The 22245-nt window shown below is 33.8% G+C and overlaps 1 protein-coding gene across 2 annotated transcripts in view; it reads left to right on the top strand.

The window, feature by feature from the left end:
* LOC120637720 (laccase-2-like) overlaps nucleotides 1–21410 on the top strand; it is a 99274-nt gene extending 77864 nt beyond the window's left edge. For both annotated transcript variants that reach the window (XM_039909684.1, XM_039909692.1), the window contains exons 3-11: nucleotides 8560–9203; nucleotides 11272–11429; nucleotides 12827–12970; nucleotides 14832–15036; nucleotides 15451–15574; nucleotides 16748–16859; nucleotides 17810–17912; nucleotides 18221–18407; nucleotides 18868–21410. In XM_039909684.1, coding sequence (XP_039765618.1) covers nucleotides 8560–9203; nucleotides 11272–11429; nucleotides 12827–12970; nucleotides 14832–15036; nucleotides 15451–15574; nucleotides 16748–16859; nucleotides 17810–17912; nucleotides 18221–18407; nucleotides 18868–19616 — 2426 coding nt within the window. In that variant the 3' untranslated portion in view covers nucleotides 19617–21410. The remainder of the gene's footprint in view (nucleotides 1–8559; nucleotides 9204–11271; nucleotides 11430–12826; nucleotides 12971–14831; nucleotides 15037–15450; nucleotides 15575–16747; nucleotides 16860–17809; nucleotides 17913–18220; nucleotides 18408–18867) is intronic.
* Nucleotides 21411–22245: the final 835 nt, after the last annotated feature.

Consider the following 22245-nt stretch of genomic DNA (forward strand, 5'->3'; position numbering starts at 1 on the left):
GCTTGCTCTCTATGTTATACAGTTCATTTTCTAAATCATATGTGACGTTCCTGAGGAACTTGTGTTAACTTTCAACAGCTTTAAAAACAGGATCATGGAACGAAATTCTCGTGTCTACATTTCGAACTTTAAATACTTCAGCAACCGCGCGCGGTGCAGCCTGGAATGGAATTTATTTAAGTTGGTGGAAGTTAAAGGCGTGATAAAGTTTCTTGGACCAATTTCAACTAAATACTCGGTGCCGTACCGTCTTACTTAACAAATTTTATTAATTGCTGTAACCTGAAAATATTTACATGGTTGATCCCCGTCTCGTCTTTTATTAATTATTAATAGTTACAAATGTTTAAGTAGACTACAAGAATAAAAATACAACACAAATAATATCTCATGAAAATGAAGCACAATTTGCTATACTCCGAGAAAAAAATCTGTATGGTGTATTTTATAATTTCTTCAATCTTGATACTCCATACCAAACAGATCTCCAGTAATGTATTCTCCACACATGTTTTGCTGTAACACCGGAACATCCTCATTAAATGGCGACTTTACAATGAATAATAGCTACGTGACTAAATATATCTTGGAATTTCGCAAAGTAAAGCCTGCTCCCATCCTACACAAATAATATCTATTTTTCTGTAGAAATATTGAAATTGTTTAAGCTGTGATGTTAACTTAAGGTTTCTACTTGTGAAAGTTTTAGTATTAAAGTAGAAAGTTTAGTAACTTTATAAAAATAGATGATATTAAAGGTAAATTAAACTAAGAATTTTTTCTTTATTTTAATATTACAAAAGAGTACGGTCACCGATATTTACCTGAAGAAAAAGAATTTCTTTTACGCCTATGGTAAAATTACATATTTGATATTATTTTAAGGTAAGGATTATAATACGGAATAATAAGTTTAATGAATTACTAAAATATTACAAATATATAAGAAGATTCACTTTTTAAATAAATGTAAACACATTGCGAACAACTTTAAACTGCACTTGCAGTGGTAGCGAATTTGAAAATTACTTTTCAAATTGAAGTTACTTAGTTGTTGTTAAGTTTGATAAATATTCCAATTAATTTGGCCGTAAATTTTGCCTTGTTATCATAAACAACGATTTCCGTAAAGTATAAAGTTGTAAATGTTGTGATGTTGTTGAATTTTGACCTCCAAGACCAATTCTTCATGGCATATCTTGGTATTTTATGAAGCATGGATGCACATACCCCCCAGGCGTAATAGTCTGCTAGTTGCATGAAAAAATAGTGTTACAATTTAATAGCTTTTTAATACAGCAACTAGCTTGCCAAATTAAATCGATCTCTGAAAGTAAGTGCTGCACATTATTGCGAGAAGATATTTCTGGAATACAACACTGAACAAGGCGCCACGATGCCTTATTGCGTCAACATATTTGTGTTAATTATTTATGCGTTAAAAAAACTTGTCCCATGGGTGAAACTGAATGACTTTAAGCTTTTTTAAAGTAATGTAAAATATAAGCTGATTAATTGTTTAGTGTCGAGATTAGGCGAATCATGCTATGTGCACCTATTGCAGGACTTTATTTGATAAAAGTTAAGGTCTAAATTTAAAAATAGAGTACTGTAGAGAGAACGTTTTTATGTTCTTATAATTGGACAAATGTAACATAAATTATAGTAATTATATAGATGTTCGTTTAAGTATCAAAAGTTGTGCAACGCAGTAATGAGAATGGAAGACGAATGGAGCGATTAGGTTGAGCAACTCGGTACAGCCTTGATTGGTGGTGCCACGATTGTGGCGTGACAATCAAACGGTGGCTATCCGGTCTCACATACAAGTTAAAGTAATTTGTTGAATGGAATTTGGAGAAATGGCTGTTGTGGTTAACTATGTCTCAATCGATGGAAGTCCTCTGCTGGAAATAGGTATTTTCTAGAGGTAAGGTCTTGTATAGCTTGTGTACAACGGCTCTTTGTCATTGTTACGATAGTAACATATTAAATCAATGCTCCGTTTGTAGAGCCCCGCCAGCTATAGTGTAAATTTTATGTTATCCAACGTCGCATCCGCGCTATCGTAAATCTTTATATTAAATGGAGATCCAAACGTCATAATTTGAAAATCATGAAGTAATCCAAATTTTACGATCCATTTTGAAATCGAAAAATGACCGATTTAAGTGCTTTTCTGCAAAGATAGGTTAGGTTTAGGTACCCATTCGGGTTGCCCTTCCAGTACCGTGGGACCCCAACGTTCATTGGTCATCAGGGCTATAATTTATCGTCGATTTAGTTTGATTGTGATATTTTGGATATAATAATTGATATTTCAATGATTTTAAATGATACACTCATTATATCGATCCAATACTGGCCCACTGCAGAGCACGGGTCTCCTTCTACAATGAGAAGGGGTTAAGGCCGTAGTTCACTACGCTGGCCTAGTGCGGACTGGTGGACTCAAACTTTTTCACCGTTATATAGAACTCTCAGGCATACAGGTTTCCTCATGATGCTTTCCTTCACCGTCGAAGCAAGTGATATTTTAAATTGCTTAAAACTTGGAAAAGTTAGAGGAGCGTGCTGACATTCAAACTCGACCCTCCGAAAGTGAAGTCTTGTTAGTACCGCTCCTGAATGATAACACTAAAACGTTAAAATTACATTTAGTATAATTCAAGCTTGAATATTATGTGCATACTAGCTTTCAGTCGCGGAAAATAAAAAAACTTTTACTAAATTTTGTAAAAAATATACTGAATCTGTTCGTTACGATCGTGCGAATTTACAGGTGTGATTGCAAGATTCCAGGAAACGTAGTCCCAGAGGTTAGCGAGTTTAAAGAAACCAAAAAACTCTTTAACTTTATTTGTAGTATTGGTTAGAGAGGAGGAGTCATAAGCCAGTATTATAATTATAATCATCATTATCATCATCATAATACACGGGAAGTTTATTGCTGGACATTTTTATTTTTTTTACTTTATTTATTAAGTTTACGTACAAACACTTACACTAAAACAACCGTTTTTAAAATTTTAACTATTTTATTTAAGTGTAATGTTTTCATAAAAGTAAACACAGCATATGAAAATGTATAATAACACCATGTCATGAAAAGAAAAGGTATCGTGAATGAGAATATAATAACAAAATATCTCACACACTAAAAAAATAAATCAACGAAACAGCAAATAAGGGTCAATTGGTCCATGATAAAAATATCTTATCTCTGAACTTATACAACGAGTCAAAGTAAATATCAACTTCAGTGCTAATGTGGTTTAGGGTCTTACATAATCTCAGAACAGGGGAATTGGCACCAAGAACAGTTCTACGCAACGGGGAGAGTAGAGTTATAGGTTTACGGGCATAATTAACAGGTACCCAAAATCTAAAACTGGATAGTAATTGAGGACAGTCAAATTTTAGCGTTTAGAATCTTATAAACAAACTGCAGGTCTAGAAGTTCCATGCGTTTTTCTAAAGAGTGCATTTTAAAGTATGCCTTTCCTTGTATTAAAATTTTCTGTCACCTTTTCCAATACTTGCAGCCAAATGCCAGAGAAATCTCTTTAGGTTTGTAGGTACTCGCTAACATTTTGTGACGCTTGTATACAGTGACTCTGCGACTTGTATAATGTAATCTGTCAACCTCGTGGGTGAATTACCAACACTGTGCAACCATTATAAGCCCACACAATGAGAAGAAGTAGCTGAAGTTTTACACGCGTTACTAGCACGTCACAACTAAGGTAGTTATGATGATGATGTATTCCCTACTAAAATTATATGGACACTTTCGTACGTATCCATATAGTTTAAGTACGTCAAATCAATCCTAATATTTAAGGTGTTTTTGTTTGTGACTCACAAAACCAATCAACTTTATTGTTGATATTAAATTATTTAAAGGGACAGAGAGTAACATGAGCTGCTTTTTTTTTTCACTTGGCGACCTGGGTAATTAGATTCTGGAGTGAGCTCGGCTGGCTGGAGTGACCCAGCGCGGAGCCGTCGCAGTGGCACTACGTACAACGGAAGGTTCCGGCCGACCAAGTACGGAGACAAGCTCAGGAAAAGAAGAAAAATAAAACAAACCGTTCCAACGTGATTTTTAAAAAACCGTAATAAACGCGGACGAAAAACGTGTTTAATACCATAAAGATTTAAGAACAGTAAAGTGAAAGGTTATAGATCAGGTTATCGCGTATAAGTCAAATAATAAAAAGCATATTTATATTAACTCAGTTTCGTCAGGTGACAAATACGTACCCATATTTTATTCCGATGTACCGCCAATGTTTGCCAATTTCAGTGTTATGCAAACGTAGCGTTCCCACTGAAGAGTATCGACAACCCCAAAGGGAAACGTTTATGGAACGACATTCGTAGATTTTGCGCAGCTCCCAATTAGTGTGGAACTGTAAATGTACGTGTCGAATAAAATCGGCCGGGACGGTTACGTACATACTCTATCCACATCTGTTCCCTCTATGTATCTCTTCACTACATAGTATAAAACAAAGTCGCTTTCCACTTAGGTCTGTTTCGCTAACGCTACCAAAACCACGCAACGAATTTTGATAGAGTTTTCACCATAGATTAGATAATTTTCCACCGATGGTTTGTATATGTATTGAAGCGTAATTACGTTTTTTGTCACTAGAAAAAAATATTTTGCTGAAAATGTTTACACCAAACGTAGGCTGACAAACTTTAAAGGGTAGTTAAAAATAATGGTGAAGAAAATTGGAGTTTTACTAAAATCCTAAATAGAACCCCGATTGATCTCTATTTTACAGTTGATTAACATAAGCCATGTTATCTCTCATTAAAACTTTAAAATAGCATTATTTAAGACACTACTATTTTCGATCCGTATCTAGTCTTATGTATAAGTATAATAGTTTTCTTGTGCAATAATTTAAATTAAAATAATTGTAATAATTAACAGTTTATCATTCTGTTAAATACGTTAGAGGAAATTATAAGTCATCGACCGGAAAAATATTTACAGACCCAACGCTCGCGTATTAGTAATTTGTAACTAAAAGTCAACTGCAAATTATTAATCCTTATCTTTAGTGCGCACTAGGTTATTACCGCTCTTTAAATTAAATAAAAGCTTGTTATTAAACTAAATAAACTCAAGTAACATAAAAGTTGATCGCAGATCTGCAAGAGCAAATTATATTAGTAGCAAATCACAGAATTAAGAATATTTAGAACCCTCATTCATGCATGCAGTGCATTGTGTCTAAAACAGTGAAAACGCCTAGCGCACATCTCACTTCACACACGGAATGTTGCTAGCGCATAGCTTTTTAACATTCTCCACATTTCCCTATTTTATGGTAAACATTTAGTTCAATTGAGGTAAATTAATTACTGTCAACTGCTAAATGAAATGAAGTCATTAACAGAATAGTACTGTAGTGGATTGTAAATTTTCATAAATTTAAAAAGCATATAAAAATTTTCGGAACCGACAGAATTTGAACCTGCCTCTGGCAATCGCGGCCTGAGCGCTTCTTCCAATTAAGCTACGGCTCTCTTATCATCGATGCCGAAATTAGTATATGCCTTTTTACATCAGTCTAATAGTGACTGTTGTGTTTTTAAATTTTTTGAAAATTGATTATTCCTCCAAGTGTAGGTAAAAAACACTAATAAAAATTATAAAATTATAGTGGATTGGTTTATGATGCTTCAATATAAGTCGTAGACATGGTTTCTGTAAGTTCCTAATTCTGTGCTGCAAATTAATAATTCTGATTACCATTTCTGAACTATTAATACCACTATAAGCTATTTAAATGCGCAGGCTGTATTTTCACTAAACATTAAAGCGCAGGGATCCAAAACTGTGATTTATATGAATAAATAATGTTCACAACATTTCCGCCCTTTCTCCGCAGTAATAGAAGTCCGCGATCATAAATTGTAAGGCACTGCTCTATGCAATATGTTTTCTAGGCATTACTGTCACCCAGACTTTATTTACTGAGTGGTCTAGTTTACGAGGTTCTATCGAATTAAAAGTACGCACAACTTGATATTACGTAGTTTACTTGACTCCGGCTCGAAAGTATGGAACTTTTATACAATATTGTAGCTCCTCTATTGTTCGGGAACGACTTCTGGAATAACAGTGGCATTTGGTATACTGTTTTTATGCGTGTCAATCTCATCCAAATCGGTTCGGCCATTTCGAATATTATACACAACAGACTAGACGGACAGACAATCATTTAAGCTGCCTAGCGGTAAGAAATGTATTATTAGATACTTTATTTACAAATAGAACTTAAGTTAATAAAGGTTAATAAAGGTTAAAAAAGGTTCATAGTCACAACCGATACGAGTAAATCTATAGAATGTATACAACGTGTTACAGAATTATTAAATACTGTTGAAGGACGCATAAGTATATTTCATAAGTAATCACCCTGTAAAAATTTCAGATCAAGCGAAGAATATTTATTTTTCCATACAAATTAATTCAAAACCCTCTAAATGTTTTCTTATCGCAACCCTATCGAACATAAAAGACTGACACGCGCAAAGTTCCTACGCTACGCGACGCGTACCTAATAAAGTGACAGGGGTCACTTGATTTTACTTATGCATGTGATGATAGGTCTGTATCTGTTTTCTTTTAGCAAAAACTATGGCAATGGTTTACTTAAAAACTATTAGCATTTCGGTTTAACAGATAAGTCTTAGAGACAGTAAATAATGTACCTGTAAAGCGCCTGAACGATTATTTTGGTTTTCATTTACAAGTTGTAAAGTGACAGATGTGATCATAAATTGATAAAATACAATAAAGCTAACGCGAGTGAAACCGCGGAATTAATTAAAAAACTAAAAATTTTCTCGAAAGAGTAATACAGTTAAAGAAAACATCTACCTTTAAAACGTTCAAAGGTTTGGTTTGTTCTGCATAAACCTACTTGTATCAGTCAATATTTGCAAAAGGAACAGTTTGCTTGAATAATATTTTTCAAATGATCTTCTAGCGTCTTGTCGGTAAAGCTAATGTTCAATAAATAAACATTATGCACCGACTTTAGAAAGTCAAAGGCAAACTTTCTTAAAGTATTTTTTTTATTTAGAGAAGATACATTTGAAACGTTCATTCATACATATTTTCTCATAGTTCTGTGATGTCAGTTGATGCTGGTCACAACAAACTTATAAAGATACCCCTAATAGTAACTAATATACTCTGTAAAGTGGCCGTACCTGCAGTTTCGAAATGTTTTGTCTTTTTCTTTAGAATAAAAAATTACTGGTAAAAGAAAGAGAAAAATAATTGTATAACTAATCACCAGTTTCATAACGTTTATTAGTTAGTCCGATTATTTTTAATATTAATAATGATATAAAATTTGTAATTATTATTAATTTATAAATAAAAATAAATGTTACGTTAGTTTAATGCTCGACAGACACGCAAATCCCATTTACTTGTTGGTCAGAAAAATCAACATTTTCTCACTTACAATGTTTCACGTTTTATAAATATAAAAACTAAAGCTATATTATCCTCAAGCATTTAACAACTTCATTAAAATTGTGTTGTATAAAAATATATAAGACAAACTTAGTTCTCTTTTAATTGGTAATTAAATGGTATTTAAGCAAAAAAAATCACATTCAAAATGGCAAACAAATTATGATAATAACCTTCAAGTGTCAGTTCATCGTCTCAACGTTACACAAAGTAATTATAGGTATCGCTTCTTAATTAGGGGAATTATCCCTAAATTGTTTTTGTACCGGCACCGTTGTAAAACAAATAGAAACAACAATTATCAAGAAGTAAAAATAAACTGCGGCGCGATTCAGACGTATACAGCCATGACCGAAGCCTCGCACCAAACAAAATTAGGAAATTCAGAAAAATGCCAGATAACCATTATCACAGCTGACGGCTTAACATACTCTTAGAGGCATGTTAGCTGTCACCACCAATGTCCCAACTCCGGGCTGGAACTAAACATTTAGCAAAAAAATACAATACCTTGCATTTTTGGGTCCGGGATTCGTAGTTAAACATGCTAACTACTAGATCAACGGGGCAGTCAGAAAATTCGGGTAGCTAAATTCGGTGATCGAATACTGGATACCTACTAACAAAGATGTGTAATGGTTATGGGAGAGGTACTAAAAATCGTTATCCTTAATTTTCTATTATACCTGCAATTAAAGCACGATTATTTATTTAAATATATTTTCTAAAATACTTCCGAACAACAACAAAATTAGCACGTGACTTGGCTACGCTAAATTAACAATTCAAATAGCTGGCTGACTTTGTGATATTCGTTTTTCGTTTTTTGACTGACTAACAAAGCAATTATGGTGTTAAAGCAATCTGTATGGTTATTATGATGAGATTTCTTGTGTCAATTATAAATTATTTACAGTGCCGACACAATTATTAGTGCATTTGCTAATGATTTTGACTTTATATATGTTAAACCTTATAAAATAATTATCTTAACTAAGCTAAAGATTAGATTAAGATTCAAATTGATATAAGTATTTTTGTTACAGGTGCAAAAGAGATTAATGTACCAGTAATAATAGAAACAACAACAGAATATAAACCGGAATTGGTTGCCGACAAGCAAAAAGCAGCGGAAGACATGACCGACCATAACCATAGACTACCATTCCGAGATGACGACAAAGGCTTGGATGATGTTATAATAGATAATGATAACATAAGTGAAACGACACATGAAAAAGTCATAGACAGCAGTGAGCAAATAAAAATACCAGAAAGCGCTTCTAAAGTTCTACTACCAATAGTATCAAATTTATCTTTCAATGATTTTAAGTATCAAACTAAGCTAAGAAATAATACGGGAAGTGGAAAATCAGACAATGTACAAGCCAAGAAAGCTTCTAAGAGAATTGAAAAGAAAAATGACCTAAGAGCTCATGTACAGTATGATGAAGTAACTGGAGAATTGATTGGTGGAGATCATCCATGCCATCGAGAATGTAAAGAAGGGGAAGAACCCATGATTTGTTATTATCATTTTAATTTAGAATGGTATCAGACTATGAGCAAAGCTTGTTACGACTGCCCATACAATGCGGAAGATTGTAAGCGTTTAGACTGTATTCCAGCGGATGGTATGAATAGAGCATTGAATGTTGTTAATAGAAAAATGCCTGGACCAGCAATAGAGGTGAGTTTAATGAGTGCTGCTTTAATTTGCTTGGAGTTTTATATAGTAGTGAAGAGTGTTAGATGATAGTAGATCTTTAAGTTTTTTATGAATTTAATATAATAAGAAACTGATATCAAGAGGTGGTGAAAATCAACGGTAAATATCGTCCGTAAAAGCGATATAAATAATGAATTTAAAATGACTTGCGTACAAAGTCGTAGCTATTCATTAGTATTTAAACTTATATATTTTCTGCAATCACGCTGTTATTTTTTTTTATTATTTTTTTTCCTTATTTTAACACACAAAAAAAAGCTTTTTGTTATTTAAGGTACCGTAGGCACAATGATTTAACTTTTTGCTTAACTAAAATCTCTGCAGTCATTAAAGTGCAAGGCCAAGTATTCACATTTTTAACTGGTTTTACATACCCTAAAAGCAAACTTAGTCAACATGTATAAATTATAATGAACGTAAACTTATGGTTGCCCTTCGCAATTTTTTTTTCTTTTGTGGCTAAACTTGGCCTTACCTATCGAGACTTGTTGATTAGTTCTGATAAATATATCCCGTTGACTACTGTTGTATTATAATATATAAGATACGGTGATGCCCCAGTGGGTAGGACTTCGACTTCACTTTGGAGGGGGTGAGTTCGAATCTCTAACTTTTGTTATGTGCGTTTTTAGCAATTAAAATATCACTTGTTTCAACGGTGAATGAAAACATGGTAAGGAAACCTGCTTGCCTGAGAGTTCTCCATAATGTTCTCAAAAGTGTATGGAGTCCACTAATCTGCACTGGGCCAGCGTAGTGGACTACGGCCTTAACCCCTTCATTGTGGGAGGAGACCCGTGCTCTATAGTAGGCCGGTAATGGGTTTTTATAATGATGATGATGATGACTGTTGTATTATCATGCACCGTTCAATATTGTTACTGATTACATCATTATGGTTTTTATTCTATCATCTGTATCTACATAACCACTAGTGGATCAAATGAATTCAAGTGCATCACAGTCAGATGTAACTCAAGTGCTGCATAATGAAATAGATACTTCATGCGAGAAAGAGGGTGTATCGTCATCCTTAATGACACTTTATAATGCTGTACAAGGAAAATCCTTTTCAAGGGATCTGCAAAACACGTTCTTTATGCGAGATACTTTTTACCTCCTTGAATAATTTGAAATAATGTACCCAAGCTGAAAACATGAAAACCGTTGTCAGTAACAAATGAACTTAAAATGATGGCTTTATTAATATAAGAATATAAAACACCTATGTTTAATTAAATAAGTTTCATTAAGAATGAAATGCCAGCTTCAAGGTAAATAAGAACTTGATCATAAATTTAGTACTCTTTAATGGTATTTGAAAGCAAATTTCCTAATTTTCTTGGTTCTGAAATTTCGTGCCCAATTTCATGATTTCTGCAGTTTTAGGTTTACTATAGAGAAACTATTACAAATCGATACCTCTTTTGTCTGCTTTATACTTTGATAACGTATCATAACTAGCTTAAGTTTTCATGAAAGATCGTTATATATTCTTCTTAGTTACGAAAAATATTGTACCTGCTGCCTACTGCATACTCCGTTGTCAGAAGTAAGGCTAATTTATATTGTAGACTTCTAAACAGGAATCCCACGTGTAGTCTAAAAAAAACCATGGTCTTTTTAAAAAACATTGTACTACAACATCATTAATATTCCGCACCGGAACACTTAATCGCTTAGCGGGACGTCTTTGTCGGTAGGGCGGTAACTAGCCACGGCCAAAGCCTCCAGACCAGACCAGAGAAAATTCAGAAGTAACAAATTTCCAATTTGCCCCTGCCAAGAATCGAACCTGGGACCTCCTATTTAATAGAATAGAATAGAAAAACTTTATTGCAACACAACAAAAAAAGGAAAATACAAGGAAAACAGTAATAGGACTTAGTGCTAGGGTGCAAAGGCGGCCTTATCACTAAAAGTGATCTTTTAAAGGCAACCTTTCAATTTAAATTCATAGCGCTCACCGTTGCGGCACGGAGGTCGTCAAAACGGGAAACTAGTGTGTGAATTATGGACTTTTTTTCAGGTTTGCCAACACGATAGAATTATAGTAGACGTGGAGAACGACCTGATGACGGAAGGTACCACAGTGCACTGGCATGGTCAGCACCAAAGAGGAACACCTTACATGGATGGGACCCCTTACGTCACGCAGTGCCCTATATTGCCGGAATCTACCTTTAGGTATTCGTGTTCTATTGCTCACTAAACGATAAGACAGATACTCGTAGATATATTACGTCTTTATTACACAAATTAAAAGAGAAAACAAGAAATAACAAAAGATATTTATATATTAGGTTGGGGAAAAGTTTCTCCCGTCAATTCTGGTGAATTCCCAGTTCAGCTACGTTTTAATTACTGATATGCCGATCTTGCTCCACTTTTTCAAAAATGCCATCCATTTTATCCGTGATAGGGCGACCAGAGCGAGGTGCATCTTTGACATAAAAATTTAAGGATTGAAAACGCTTAAACCAAATTTGTGCTACTCTCACAGACGCACTAAGTCCAAAAACATCGCAAATTTTTTTTGTTCGTGGCTTGCGTTGCATGTTTACCTTTTTTCATTAGATTCACTCATCTTCACAGTACGAAAAGCAAATAAAAATCACACATTTTCCTAATTTGAATTTGGAATTATCTTCTTTAAAATTTAAACTTTGAATGATACCAGCCAGATACAAATAGTATAGCCAAAGAGATTTTATTACAAGTTCATACATACTATAATGCGAACAGAAATTTTCCCCAACCTATTATATATAAAATGCGTAAAGGCGGTCTTATCGCTTTAAGCGATCTCCAGACAACCCTTTATGGAAGAATTAAGAATAATTAATTTTTGATAATGCTGAAAGAAAGTGCCAGCAGCGTAAAATTCTGGTACATAGGCAACGCAATATTTTGGCGTTGTTTTATACAACATAGTCGCCTGAGCCTGTTCTCACTATCTGTATTTTTTTTATTCCACTACAAGTTAGCCCTTGACTGCAATCTAACCTGTTGGTAAGGTTTGATGATGCTGTCTAAGATGGTAGCGGGCTAACCTGTTAGAGGCATGCGAGTTGCATTGCACCTTTACTTTTTGGTTTTTACACGGTATCGTATCGGAACGCTAGATCCCCTAGTGGCACGTCTTTCTCTTTGGCCACGGCCAAAGCATCCCACAAGACCAGACCTGAGAAAATTCAGAAATTATAAATATTAGAATTACCCCCGCTGGGAATCGGGCCACGGACCTCCCACTTATAAACCTCAGCGCTAATCTAGTTCTACTTTTTAACCCCTGGCGCAAAAACGACGGTTTGACGTGTCTGAGTCTGTCTGTGGCATCGTATTTCCCGAACGGATAAACTTATTTTGACTCTGCTTGTTTTTTTTGAAAGGTGAATTAGTCTGGAGTGTTCTTAGCTATGAAAATCTGTCCAAGAAAGCCGGCGCCACAAAATGGCGGGTTGCAAATTGTTTTATAACTCCCTTAATATGTATATAATTAAAAGGGCTTGACTAGTAGAATAATGTACACTATATTGGAAATCGGGGATGCTATAGGTTTTTAATTTATATATTATTTACAGATACCAATTTAACGCTACGCATTCAGGAACACATTTCTGGCACTCTCATTCGGGAATGCAACGTGCGGACGGCGCAGCTGGTGCTTTTGTCATACGAAAACCAAAATCTCAAGATCCGTTTGGAGAGATGTATGATTATGATAGGTCAGTATTTTTGGGCAATAGTTGAGCTTTTTGTGGCAGCTCGTCCGGGAAGTACCACCAAGCTGTTTTCCGGTATGGAGGGCGTGGTTCGCGGTGTACGGCTCATGATGCTTGACACCTACGACTCAGGTTGATGGACAAAGGGTGGAACATTGACATGTGCCTTGCATGCCCTGCTCTGTTTATAATCGCTGGTTTTCCTCTTACCACCAGGTGGGCCATCTGCTTGGTCCAGTTGACGCAACAGTCATCTTGAAGTTTTTAATTTCCTTTCGGATTGATATCCCAGAAAATATTTCCTAAGAAGTAATACTTAAAATTCGGTACAACGGTAAAGCTGTTAAAATATAAAAAAAAAATGTGTTGCATAGTACAAGCGAATAACAAAAATAAATACAAAATCTTCAGATCAAATAATATAGTTAGTAGAGTAAGAAGAGTGTAGTGCTATTAACCTCCACCAGCTATCTGAAGATTTTGGATTTTATTCCTTATTATTTCGGGCTTAAGAAAAAACAGAGCCAGAAAGTAAATTTTTTAGATTTACAGTCCTTACCAAGGGTCGCAACTCAAATTTTTTAGCGCCTCGAGTCTTGTCAAGGTTTTATCTCCACACTTTCAGGTCAAGTGTTTCACTAGCTCTGTCTGTATAATATACCCACCCTACAAGTCCTTTTTGCAATGGATGATATCTCCGAATTTCGTAAATGCCGGATAACCACGCCATTATAACAATTTGGAAACACAAATCAACGCTTAAAACAGGAAATTCGACTACACAATTTACGATTGCGTTACTTGTCTAGTCGGCTAATATAATGCATATGCAAATTGCCGTATTACATCACTGAGATGAATTAGGTCTTGATGTATATTCAGAAATTACACTTGCTGAAACGTTATTAACGTAGGTGGCTTCTTACTGTTACATGCAGCGAACTTTTTCGTTCACTTGTCAAAGGCTATTGATGATTTATTGTGTTAACGACTAAAACACCGGGAGGTATCTCTGCATCGTTCGAGTCCATGTAGGACTCAAGTCTATTTATAATGCAGTCAAAATACCTACCGACTCAATGTCATGAACATTGGTATATTATGAAAACTGAGCTTAATTGCGCGAAAAGCAGGAGAATCTGTATGGTGTAAATGTAATTTATAATTTCATCAATCCTTATACTCCACACCAGTTTCGTGCATAGAGGGTATGCACAGGGTATGTAGATGATATAGAATGAAGAAAATATCCAGTACGAGTTATAAATACTTAAAGGTAGGCTTTTTATAACTCTTACAATACCTGTCCTTAAGATTTTTTAAACTCGTACTGCAGATTATCTTCATTTTATATCATCTGCATATCCTGTGCATACCCTCTATGCACGCCACTGCTCCAGACCAAACAGATCTTAGGAAATGTACCTTCAATCTCAAAATCAAAAAATCATTAACATGTAAGATCTGTTTGGTGTCGAGTATAAGAATTTTAAAAATTATAAATTACACCATACAAATTCTCCTACTTTTGTATATTTGCGGAATATAGCAAGGTAAGCTTAATTTTCAAAATATATCATAGATTTCCGCAAAGTAACGCCTGCTTCTCCAATCCAATGAACATTGGTTGTTAATTAAATATAATTTTAATTGTTTCTTGACAACTAAATTGTAAATAAAATAATAATCATTAGCGTATTTATAACAATCCTAATGTATTTAATGAAATAACTGGTAAATATGAATTTATAGTTATCAAAAGTTTAATTATTTCCCCACTTTATAAAACTACTGTAACAATTGCTTGTAGCTCGTTTTCAATTGCGCTTAGAATTATGTCGTTTTTCAATTGTTTTCATTTTAGATCTGAACACGTCATGATAGTAACGGATTGGATCCACCAGATGTCAGTAGGGATGTTCACCGATCACCACCATTCCTCTGGTGATAACAAACCGCCGACTCTCCTCATCAACGGTGTAGGACGCTTTAATATCTTCAACGAAACTGCAAAACTGACATCAAACAAACCCATGTATATGCAAGCTGCTAGGTTTAATGTTGAACAGGTAAGGTCTTTTAATTCAGATAAAAATCTTCTCACAGCAGATTTTGAGATCTATTGATAATGATATTGATATTGATATTGCATTGAATAGTGTCTAATTTTGAAAGTTGTCCAATCCAGTAATAGTTGAAGTTGAATCCGGACTTTGGCACTTAAACAAGATAAATGAAAGTCAAGTTTACAAATGCCTTGAATACTAGTATTTTTGGAATAATAAATTTGACAAATAAATCATAAATATGTGTACTGTTACATTCAAAAATTCAAATAATACTCAATAATAGCGTATACTCAGTTCAAATCATTCACATTTCTATTACAGCGTAACATACTCAGATTCAAAGTGTTTATTTACAATATCTTCATAATATTAGATTAAAATAAGCACATTGATTAAACTTAACCCTATTTCTAGGGCTATACGTACCGGTTTCGCGTGATCAACGCCGAGTTCCTTAACTGCCCTATAGAGATGTCAGTAGACGGACATAACATCACTGTGATCGCCTCCGATGGATATGAACTGGTACCCATTACTGGTAAGTCTATTACGATCGGGTTACACAGGAATAAAGTTAAACAAATATTGCTCTAATAAGCAAAATTTCTTACTGCCTACTAAAATAATAGATTGGCACGTCATCATAATTATCGACTCATTACAATGCACGGGTTAGGGCTGGCCAAGTGTGGCTCGTTACACTACACACGCCTTTAGGAACGTATGGAAAACTAAAATATTTAAAATGCACATAACTCTGAAAATTAAAGTAGCGTGCCGTAGATCAAAATTGGTTCCCCAATAGGTTGGTTGCACCTATGCTATCACCGCATGTTTTGCCCAAAAAAGCTTAAATAAAGTATTTTGTGACAAACTAAATATATTTTACTGAGTGATTGATAGAGCTGCTCAAAAAGCAGGATGTATTTTAAATATGTAAAACTAGGCCCAATGGTTTAAACGTCTGAGCTAAAAAAGTAGCTTTTTCTTTATTGACCTGCACGTAGGTATGCTTATTGTACTTACACAGCAATAAGCTAAACTAATAATAAACTAGTAGTAAATACTAACTCTAGGAAATATCGAGGATCGCTACTATTGACAAGGTAAAGATATCGACAAAAAGACAGACAAGAAGTTTTGAAAACGTTTTATTAGACATGTTATCGTTCTAGTAATCAACTGAATTTTGTCTGAACGTTTTATTAAACAATAAAGTTAGAGAGGTGGAAGAAAAATTTAATTCAAACGCTTCAGCATAATTATTTGTTAAGTTAAATAAAATAGAAGTGTGTGTTAAAAGAAAAAAAATGCTTAACAATTTTTTAGAAGCATGTTTGTAAAAAATTGTACATCTTTACTTTAGTCCGTAAATGAACTCAGATTGTAGGCCGTGAACTTTTATAAGTGGGCTGGGCATATAATTACAAAGTGTGTAATTTATAATAACATCCGGAATATATCTAAGGATACATTATAAAACTTGTAAAAAGTCCTGGTAAATTATTCGTACAATCGATATCTTTTTATAAATCAACTGTAGAGTTTCTTGCTGTCTTATTCTCGGTAGTAGATATATTTTTTCTGAACTGGTAGTGTCATACAAGCAGACAGACTTTATATTTCTGCAAAGTAAGCCTTCTTACAATAATAATAGTAACAGTTAGTAGAAATAATAAATTGTACTCACGCAATCATTGCATGGTTATAGCCACTTCCCTCGTCACATACGCCGGCGAACGCTACGACTTCTTGCTGAAGGCGAATAACGAGATTGATAACTACTGGATCCGATTCAGAGGACTTATGGATTGCGATGAAAGGTATGTACAGATAAAACAACTATTTAATGCTTAGTTTTAGTTCTAGGAATCTAAAACGACCAATTTTGTTTTTATTGACCTAAAAAAGTATTTTTTTTTCTCGAATCCTGCTGCTATATTTTATTTTACAACGCAATTAAATCTTATTTTTTCCTCTTAAATAAATACTTACTATATATGATATATTTAGTACTTTATATTACTGATAGTAATTAAGATTTAGTTGTAAGCAAATATACTAATACGAAGTGGTAGTGGTTTTATAATAGCCTAAATAAATTGAGGAACAAGTTCGGGAATTAAAAAATAAAGTAGAGTCAAGTAAGAATAAGAAATAGAAAAGAAAAAACTTAATTGCAACAAAACACAGAAGGATAAAACCAAAGAAAACAGTAATAATACTTAGTGCTAGCTTCTGTTAGCTTCAATGATTCCAGTCCACCACGCTGGCGGATTGGTGGACTCCACACAACTATGAGAACATAATAGGGAACTTCCTCTCGATGTTTTCCTTCACAGTTGAAGCATGTGATATTTTAATTACTTAAAACGCACATAACTTAGAAAAATTAGAAGTCCTGGGATTCGAACTCGGCCCCCCGAAAGTGAAGTCGAGCCCACTGGGCTATCATCGCTATCATCGTTCACAATTGCGTAGATGCAATTTCAGGTTATTACAATCACAAGTTAATTTTGTAAATAATTAATCTTAAGGTTGTTTTTTGTATGAAAACTGATATAAGATATTTGAAATTGTAATCATATTTTTTCTAATCGAACATAAGTGATACTTACTTCTAAGGGTTTAAGTACTCTTTTCAAATTAGCTTTTTCTAGCAAATATTTCTTTGCGATCCATATAAAACTATTTTATGAAATACAAAAAAGGCAATAAACAACAAAGAACTATTGCCTCTCATTGTTATTGTGTATTTTTTCGTTTATTACAGATTCACGAAGGCAAAACAAGTAGCCGTACTACACTATGAAGGCGCTATGGAGACAGAGCCGACAGGTGACCCCACCTGGGAAGAATTGCACAATGAAGGACTGGTTAGTGGATTTGGTCTTGCTTTTGGCTTGCTTGAATTTTTTCCAATTATTAAACAATAATTGACAATAATAGTTTAATTATTGGAAATAATAATAATTTATTTATTTCTAAATTAATTTGAGTTAATTCCCAAAAATAACTACTACTTTAAGAAATGTTAATTACCAATAGTGTTCAAAGTATGTAACGGTTTATTTTAGAATCTAACTGGGTTTGAACAATTATACCAAATAAAGATTTGGCTAATTAAAAAAAAACAGATAAACGCACTAATTTCACAGATAATCTTATGAAAATGTTGTTACAGCAACTTAACGCTTTAAACAAAGGAGAAGAAGAAGACGAAACTATAAGTGTGGCTGAAATGAAATCTCTAGAAGGATATGATGAGAGTTTGAAGGAACACGCAGACTACCAGTTCTACGTAGCTTATGACTTCTATGCTAAGAACAATTCACATTTTCATCGTTCCCCCTACTACGGATATTATCAAGGTAAGATTTCTTATATTATTCTTTTTCTTATTTAGAATCTAGATCAAGTTGTTAACGTGTTTGAAAAAGAAACGGAAACCAGGACCAGTTAAAGTAGTATATTTTGTTGTTGGTGACATTTAGATTTAAACTATTACTCTTATTTTTAGGATATCAAGGAGTCTTATAAACTGTTATTAGCAACCAGGCAGTTATACCGTTGGTCCCTAAGCTCTGCTTGGAAATAAATAGTTTTATATCGTGAAAATTATAAAGTGTATGTATATTAAATCTTTCAGGACCCTATTAATATCGTAGGAATAAAAGTACATTTATCCTTTTTAAAGTTCCTGTGAGAAGAAACGGCCTGAGTTTCTTTTTTAAGATCAAATCAAAGTTCAAGTCTTGTGTGCAGTGATGCAACTGAATTCGAATAGTTTTTCGGCATTCTATAACTTAATTTTTTTTTCGTTTATTCCAGTTCCGGAAAAAGATGATCGTCTCTATACACCACAACTAAACCACATCAGTATGAAAATGCCTTCAAGCCCACTTTTAATAACTCGCCCATCACCAGAAGGTTTTTGCAATTCATCAAGTATATCCGAAGACTGCAAACACGGCTACTGCGAATGCTCTCACGTGCTATCAGTAAGAAAAAATGCTGTGGTAGAAGTAATTATTGTTGATGAGGGCGTAACTTTTGATGCAAACCATCCATTCCATTTGCACGGACACAATTTCAGAGTAGTCGGTATGAGACGTTTATCTAATACGACAACTATAGAAGAAGTTAAAGCGTTTGATGACGCAGGGCTTTTAAAAAGGAATTTAAAGAATGCTCCGCTTAAAGACACTGTTACTGTACCAGATGGAGGCTATACCGTCATACGTTTCAAAGCTGATAATCCTGGTTATTGGCTGTTCCATTGTCATATAGAGTTCCACGTGGAAATTGGTATGGCTTTAGTTTTTAAGGTTGGAGAGCATAGAGATATGCCGCCAATACCTCACGATTTTCCAACTTGTGGTAATTATATGCCTGATAATATGTTGGAGCATGCGACCACATCAAAACCAAATCCAAGTGATAACCCGTTAATTTCAATAACACATTGGTGGCCAGTAGTTTATGTGAATGGCACTACGTCATCAGCTATTGTTTTAAGATCGCCAGCTTTCATTTCATTATGTTTAGTAGGTTTATTTAATTTAGTAATTGGTACGTAACTTTATTGTTTAAAATTTCTCTACACCACCAATTAATTATTTTTGTTGTTTTAAGTGACTGTTCAGAAGGGATTTTAGCGTATAAACACCGCTGGTACATAAATTAAAAACAAATGAGACATGCCTTAAAAAGTTTATCTTGTAGGAAAACGATTGAAATTGTTTTTACGACTGAACGAAGCTCTAAAAATGTTTTTCTACCCTCACCTGATAGTTTCTGAGCAATTCAACAAAACAAAACTTCAGTTTTATAGTATTAGTATCGATTGTACGAGTATATTGGTATTTAGGTAAAAGGTTTTTAAGTTATGGTTCCTATTGTATTTCTAGGTGACTAGCCAATATTTATACGTATGGATAAATACGGTTTTAGCTGCGGCTATTTCATAAGGGTTTTCACATACAATCAGTTCAAGTGAATATAAAGAAAGTGTATTACTTCCAACTATTCCTTTTGGTGCTTTTGCTTCCTAACTCTGTCAAGGCTCCTACTAATTGGTATTATTTAAAATAGATAGGGACCGTTATTTTTCTTCTGTATCGGATAGATGAAAAAACTCCTCAGCGACGATAAGAAATTACTCACAAAAAATGCAGTGGTTTAGTTGTAGACATTTCAGACAACTTATGAGTAGTTTTTTATGAAATATATTGAAAGTAACTCTTGAATTCATAGGCGTGTGAAGTTGACAGACTAAACCTTTGTTGTTCTGAGAGGAGACCTATGCTATATATATTATTGAAATAAAATATAGAGTAATATTATTTGTGCTAGCTTAAATTTATTTATCGTTTGGAGCATCTCTTGTGTACAGTCTCTTATTATCTAGTAAAGAATATTTAGTTTTTTTTATTACAACTGCTAATCAATTTGGTATGTCAAATACGAATGTGTACTTATTATTTCAATGTTATTTAATTTATTTGTAAAACTAACGTATACGATATACGCGTATTTATTAATTCAATTATTTAATTTATTTATTGGATAGTACTTATATTTGCCAATTATATTTGTAAAAAGAACTTCAAAAAGTTAAGCGGAACAACAGCATTATATAAGTTAAAGTTTTATATCTGTTGCAAATAATGGTATCTATTCAGATCATTACTATTAATGGCAACGTTAGAGAAAAAGTTGACGATGAAAATTGTTATATACATAAAATAACGTTAGTAAATATACCTAGTAGTAATTTAGAATAAATTGTAAAGTATCGAAGGAGTAGGCATTAATTAGGCTGAAACCTACTGTTAGTAAACGCTTTACACTCTGCGATTTCATAACCTATGGTAACTTGATACCACGTTATTCTGTATACGTTTTGATGTTTTATTCTAAATTACTTTTATAAAGTGTCCCACACAGTGGCGTCGTATTAAAGCAAATAAAAGGAGTGTTTTCACTTTTATTATGATTTTCTAAGTAGTAGATAAATTGAGATGTGTTGTGTGATGTGGCACCTATGATGTTTTAAGTTAATCAAGGCCTAACTCAGACAAACGATTTTAGTCTATAAGTTATAATCGGAAAAAACCATATGAAAATTATTAGATATAGTTATCGCAACTTCGTTCGTCTGTGATGGGCCTAAAGTAAAACCTTGCCAAAACCGAGGGCATTTTGAAAAAATGTTCTCTTTGTATTACTTCGAGTGTAATGGACGTCGCTGATGATATGTGATATTATTTAGTTAAGTTTGTTTTAAGTTATGTTTGTATTAAAGTTACTGTTGTAATATAAGTAAATAATATTTTATGGACAAGAAAACATAAATTTCATTTAAACTGTAATATGTTTTTTATTGAAGTAAAACTTCAAACTTACACCTCCACGAGGATAGTAACATATTAAATTATCAGATAGAACAAGTATAAACTGAAACAATCTAGTTAAAGCGACAGCCATAGGCAAGGTACTCTGACTTATAGTGACAGTGACTGACAGGTGTTAGCACAGAATAATCAATATTTTTTTCTACTTTTTTTAATTAACACAGAACTCCAACGCAGTCAGTGCTGATCGATAGTATACTTTCCCTTTAGGCCAAGCAAAAATCAAACTTCTGAAATCCTTGAGCAAAACATTTTATTATTTGTAAACAGAAGAATTTAGCTCTTTCTATGGCAATCGAAATGACAACATATAGGAAAATTAAAAATTTTAAAATCCCTGAATGAAAGTGTACATTATTCTACTAGTCAAGCCCTTTAATATCATACTCATATTGAGAGATTTGTGAACAGTATATAATCCACCAACCATCGGCGGCAACCATCTTTGACCGATTCTCATTAAATATAGCAAAGAGCACTTCCGACTAATTCGCCTTCAAAATAAATAAAAAACAAAATCAAAATAAATATGATGCCATAGACATACTTACGCATACACACACACACCCACACACCCACAATCACACGCACACACAGACACACAGTCACATCAAACTTAACACTCCGACAACAACAACCTATTCAGTTAACATTTGATTTCACCATACTGGGCATAAGCGAAGCTTGTGTTATGGGTACTAAGATAGCTGATAAATATTTTAAAGAATATAAAACATATAGGCACTGAAAAACTTCCATGTTCATCACACAAACATTTTCCAGTAGTGGGAAT

Source organism: Pararge aegeria, chromosome 1 (genome assembly GCF_905163445.1).
Source record: "Pararge aegeria chromosome 1, ilParAegt1.1, whole genome shotgun sequence".
Classification (NCBI taxonomy): domain Eukaryota; kingdom Metazoa; phylum Arthropoda; class Insecta; order Lepidoptera; family Nymphalidae; genus Pararge; species Pararge aegeria.